Raw genomic sequence first — 6,000 nt, forward strand, 5'->3', positions numbered from 1 at the left:
AGCTATTCACAGACTTTATCCCACCTGCCATATAAATTTTAGATCAGGTTATTGAGTTTGTCAGACAAACTAACTGGAATTTTGATGGCAATTTAATCAAATTTATAGATTATAGATTCAATTTATAGATTTTTGATTAAATTTATAGATTATAGATTACATTTATAAAGATTAGAGATTATAATAGATATATATAGAATATAATAGAATATAACAAATATAGATTATAAATAGATTATAGATTAAATTTATAAGTAGATTAAATCTATAAATTTATAGATTAAAATGGAGAAAACTGACTTCCTTACAACAATAAGTAATCTGATCCCAAGAGCATGGAAAGTTTTCCCATTTATTTAGGTCCTCTTCTAGCTCTTTATTAAAGTTCTCTCCTTAAAGATCTTATGTACTTAGGGTAATTCCTAGAGACTATAGTTTTCTTGCTATTATTGTATACAATATTTACTTTTAAAAAATTTTATTTATTTTATTTATTTATTTTTGGCTGTGTTGGGTCTTTGTTGTTGTGCGGGGGCTTTCTCTAGCTGTGGCGAGCGGGGGCTACTCTTCCTTGCGGTGCACGGGCTTTTCATTGTGGTGGGTTCTTTTGTTGTGGAGCACGGGCTCTAGGTGTGCGGGCTTCGTAGTTGCAGCACGTGGGCTCAGTAGTTGTGGCTTGTGGGCTCTAGAGCGCAGGCTCAGTAGTTGTGGTGCACGGGCTTAGTTGCTCCACAGCATGTGGGATCTTCCCAGACCAGGGCTCGGACCCGTGTCCCCTGCATTGGCAGGCGGATTCTTAACCACTGTGCCATCAGGGAAGCCCTACAATAAATATCTACTTTTGATTACCTTTACTAATTGGTTATTGCTAGTGTAGTAAATGCTACTAACTTTTGTAGGGTGATCTTAAGTCCAGTAACCCTGCTAAACTCTTACTAGTTCTAATAGCTTCTCTTGATTCTAATGGTTCTTCTAGATAAGTTTTATTGCTTCCCTTCTTATCCTTATACTTTTAATTTTTTCCCCCTGTAGTGTTCGTCAGGACCTTTCTTATCATGTTAAACAGTAACAATGACAGAGAGCATCCTTATCTTGTTACTGATCTTTTTATTATTTTTTTGCCATGCCACATGCAGGATTAGTTCCCCAACCAGGGTTTGAATCCGTGCCCACTGCAGTGGAAGCGCTTAGTCTTAACCACTGGACCACCATGGAAGTCCCTTGTTACTGACCTTAAAGTAAATGTATCTGAAATTTCTCTGTTAAGTACTATTATTTGCTGTAGGTTTTTGGTAATGACCATCATTTAGTTATCCTGCGTTCCAAGCTTGCCAAGAGTTTTTATCATATATGGGTGCTGGATCTTATCAAATAATTTTATGGTATCGAAATAATGATGACTTCTCTCCTTTAGTCTATTTTTTTTAAACTTTTTAATATGGGAATTTTCAAGTACATATACAAAAGTAGAGAGAATGATGAATCCACATACTCTCCTTTAGTCTATTAATAAGATAAATTACATTAACAGATAAATAGATGTTGAACCACACTTACATTACTAAAACAAACTCTACGGATCAAGATTCTTTTAACACATTGTTGGATTTGAAGAGCTAGTATTTTGTGTAGGATTTTTACATTTATGCTAATAACTGAAAACAGATGTATAACTTTCTCATATTAACTTTACCTAGTTTTAGAATCAAGATTTCACTAACTTCATAAAATGAGCTTGGCATCTCTCTCTCTCTCTCTTTTTCCTACTTCCCAGAACAACTTTGAAAAAGGAATTGTTATTTAAAAGCTCACTGCACCTCAATTATAAGATTATCTTCATCCAGAGTTTTTGAAAGGGGACGTTTTACTATTTCAGTTTTTAGATATTTATTAGTCAGCTCGGGCTTCCCTGGTGGCGCAGTGGCTAAGAATCCGCCTGCCAATGCAGGGGGCACGGGTTCGAACCCTGGTCCGGGAAGATCCCACATGCCGTGGAGCAACTAAGCCCATGCGCCACAACAACTGAGCCTGAGCTCTAGAGCCCGCAAGCCACAACTACTGAGCCCGTGTGCCACAAGTACTGAAGCCCGCGCGCCAAGAGCCTGTGCTCTTTAACAAGAGAACCCTCCGCAATGAGAAGCCCGCACACCGCGACGAAGAGTAGCCCCCGCTCGCCGCAAATAGAGAAAAGCCCACACACAGCAACAAAGACCCAACGCAGCCAAAAATTAAAATATATAAAATAAATTTAAAAAAATATTTATTAGCTCAAGCTATCTACTTCTTCTGTTACCAACTTTCATAGTTTGTAGTTTTCTAAGAATTTACACATTTCCTCTAGGCTTTCAAATTTATAAACCTATAGCAATTCATAAAACTCTTCTTCTAAACACCTCATGTTTGTACCTATTTCCCATTTATCACTTATTGTATTGTATTTGCGTTTAAAATATCGGAGGTCCGTTTAGCTTATTAATTTCAAAAAACAATCTTTTGGTTTGGCAAATCTTTCTTTTGTTCCTAATTTCACTAATTTTTGCTCTTAGCTGTATGCTGTTTTTTGAACTCTTAAAATGAACTTGGTTGAAACACTAAAGCAAGCTTCCTTCAGCATTTAGATAAGTCACCCTGCCACTGTGTCCCAGCTCTGGTTTCACTGCATAGACTTCAACACACAAATTATACAATATAAGCATTATTTTCATGTACACATAATACGGAAAAAATCGTAGACATATCTTACCAACCATACCTACATATGAACGTCTCTGACTAAAGCAGTATCTTGAAGGCAAATAAATAAGGTTATGTGCTTGTTCCAAAAAAAAAAAAAACATGTGTAAAGCTATGACTATACATCTGAACCAAGGCAGATATTTTCTCTGCACAGCTAATTGGACAATTACTGGTACAGCTTGATAAAATTAGCAACTAGAAATGAAATCTCCAGTTGCTTTACCAGATGCCATTCAAAACTTGCAGTTATTAATAGGAGAGAAAAATCTCGCTGTGATGGTCAATTTCCACCATCAACAGCCCCCAAAAACACCACTTAAAGCAAACGCACTTTTCTTCCTAGCTGTGGAAGCATACATCCCTGGTTGGAGATAGTTTCGGTTACAAAACAGATTTGGGTCTTAAATCTCTCTGCCTGCAGTTGAGCGTTAGGGCAGATCACTAACATAAAAATTCAACATTGAACAGAATCTTAGATTTGGACACATACCGAATGGCTTATTCTTATGAGTGCAGACTTTGAAAAAGTAATTTTGTACATTATTAGCTTCAAAACGGATGTCGCAGCTCCCACTGCTCTGTTACTCAAGAAGCAACTCATACATTTCCCTATCGGGATGCAGAAGGCGTGCACTGGAGAAGGGAAAGAACGAAGCGTAGATATAGGTCAACTTTCTAATTCCTGACTTGTTTAACGCAGACTGGCTAAAAGCACAGAAACACAAGGGGCCAGATTTCTCTTTCCCCTGGTTGCAAAAAAAAAAAAAAAAAAAACTGAAGGCCTCTCCCTAACGAAACTCGGACAGCTTTATTTTCCCTTCACGTTTGAGGGTGAAACTTAAGGGGGAACGGAGAAGAAAAGAGCTTCCTGATGCTGAGAGATAGCCAGTCGTGATACGGCTCGCGTTCGTAGGAGAACTTGGGGCTGTGTGCGTAACCAGGCTGCTCTTTTAGGCCAGGTAATACAAGAAGCCAGGGCCGCTCCGGCGCCGGCCGCGGACACCAAACGATGGGGGGGGGGGAGGCGGGGAGGGGAGGAGAGACCCAGGCCTGAAACAAAGGAAGCGGGATGGCCGAGAGGGAAGGATTCGGCGTCCGGGTGGGGAGGAGAAAAGCCAAGGCTGCAGACGAAAGGCTGGACTCACAGAACTTGGAGGTGGAGGTGTTGATGTTGATGCTGGAGCTGGGGGTGGCGGCGGGGGCCGCCTTGGCCACGGCGGCAGCCGCGTCGCAGCTCTTCAACATCATGATCACCCCATTCGGCTCCGGCGGTGGCCCCATTGGGAGCCCCTCCTTGGGGCCTTTCCTGTCCACGGAGACCGCAGGCATCGCCAGCAGCTGACCCCCCGGAGGCTCTCGAGCAGGGGCTGGGATCGAAGAGGGGGGCGGAGGGGGTGGGGGGGGCTGCCGGAAGCCGTCCACGGTGGCTTCCCAGTTGTTGTGGTTCTGGTCGTCCATCATCGCCTCGTAGCTGCCCCCCTCCTCCTCTTCCATGCTTTCCTCCATCCTGCAGGCCCCCAGCACCCGCCCGCCTCACAGGCACCTGCCGCCCGTCTCAACCCCGGGCCGGGGGGCACCGCAGCCTCCTCGAGCTTACATCGCCGAGGGCCGGAACGGGCGCGGCGGGGAGGGCAGCGGCGCACCGGGTCTCTCAATCTCCCCCGGCCGACTCGTAGAGACAGGGCTGACGGCGGTGGGCGCTCCCGGGCTCCAGTCAGGGAGAGGCAGCCGTAAAGTAGCAGCGCCCCTCACGACATTTTACAGCAGCTTCCAACAGGCAGTTGGAAAGGGCAGCTGGGGGAGCGGCCAGGAGGGCACGTGGTGCGAGGAACCAGCCGCGAGACAGCTAAGCGAAAAGGGGCGGGAGCTGTGAGCCACCCCAACGCAGTACAGCAGAGGTTCGCCCCGCCTCGACTGGTCCCATGCGGAGAGGAACTGGGCAACCAGTCCGGAGGAGCATTCGTCGGCTCCGCCCCCGGCCCGGCCTCACATGATAAGGGAGTTTGCCTGCGCACGCGCGTTCAGAGTTTGGTTACCAGGACTACGGGGAGATGAGCGGGCGACTAAGACGCGCTTAAAGCCTGGCCCTGGGTTGGTGTGCCCCAGGCTCCCCGTCTCACCGGTGTTTTTCTTCCGCTCGCCCGATTTACAGGGTTTCGCACTGCAGCGGGCCTTGCAGCCCCAGCTTTTGCTTGACCACGGAGCTAGGGGGCCAGTAGAAGCTCCGCTTCGCCATTATAAACGGGTGAGAGTGCCCAGGGCGGCCCTTGGCAGGATTGCTCGTGAGCCTCAGCCCACACGACCCAAACCCTCAAAATCGAGGAAAACAACCGAGACAGCAGAGTGGCTTAAAAAATAAATGTGTTTGAGCTATTCAAGAACTTTTTAAAAGTTCCTTAACTCCTCCGTACACAGGCCAGAAATTTTAAACTTAAAAATGCCACTCTCCGTATGCTGTTTCACAAGTCTAACCACAAATTTGGGATTATGTATGAGAGTCTTGAGGGACAAGGAAGAAAGATTATGTAACTCTATTATAATTTATTTGATTCCTCTGCAATAGCAGTATATATATATATATATTTTTTTTTTTTTTTTTTTTTTTTTTTTGCGGTACGCGGGCCTCTCACTGTTGTGGCCTCTCCCGTTGCAGAGCACAGGCTCTTGACGTGCAGGCTCAGCAGCCATGGCTCACGGGCCCAGCCACTCCGCGGCATGTGGGATCTTCCCAGACCGGGGCACGAACCCGTGTCTCCTGCATCGGCAGGCGGGCTCTCAACCACTGCGCCACCAGGGAAGCCCTGCAATAGCAGTATATTATACGAGAGTAATGAATCTTTATTTCTACAGATACGCAATTAGTGTGAAGTGAAGAATCACTTCAGTCACTGAGAAACTGTCTCTAATATACTTCAGTGTCCACATTTGTTTCATCTTCTCTACACATATTTTCCCAATATATTCTGCACTAAATGAAATGTTTTGACCAATCACTTAGAATGATTTAATTTCAGACAATGCTCCCTCGTATTAATTAATGGCATATATTTTTTGAATCAGCACACGGTTTTGATTCTCTGGGCCTGAAACCGTATTAATTTTCTGGCCCTGGGACATTTTGGGAATATGAAAATAAATTTTTTTCAAGTAAAAGACACCTGAGTGAAATGCTGAGGAGGAAAAAAAGGTAACCTTAGAAGTCTATGCCCTGCAAGTAAAGAATGTAAGAGGAAAGACAAATTATAGTCTTTTTCAGACAAACAA

The 6,000-nt window shown here is 44.5% G+C and overlaps 1 protein-coding gene across 2 annotated transcripts in view; it reads right to left on the reverse strand.

The window, feature by feature from the left end:
• Positions 1-4,537, reverse strand: part of CACUL1 (CDK2 associated cullin domain 1) — a 66,582-nt gene extending 62,045 nt beyond the window's left edge. Inside the window, exon 1 of one of the 2 annotated variants that reach the window (XM_082604395.1) lies at positions 3,882-4,537. In XM_082604395.1, coding sequence (XP_082460521.1) covers positions 3,882-4,242 — 361 coding nt within the window. In that variant the 5' untranslated portion in view covers positions 4,243-4,537. The remainder of the gene's footprint in view (positions 1-3,881) is intronic. The other variant, XM_082604396.1, reaches the window with a different exon arrangement.
• Between the last annotated feature and the right edge of the window lie 1,463 nt (positions 4,538-6,000).

This window comes from Mesoplodon mirus, assembly GCF_964341445.2.
Source record: "Mesoplodon mirus genome assembly, chromosome: 2".
Lineage (NCBI taxonomy): Eukaryota > Metazoa > Chordata > Mammalia > Artiodactyla > Ziphiidae > Mesoplodon > Mesoplodon mirus.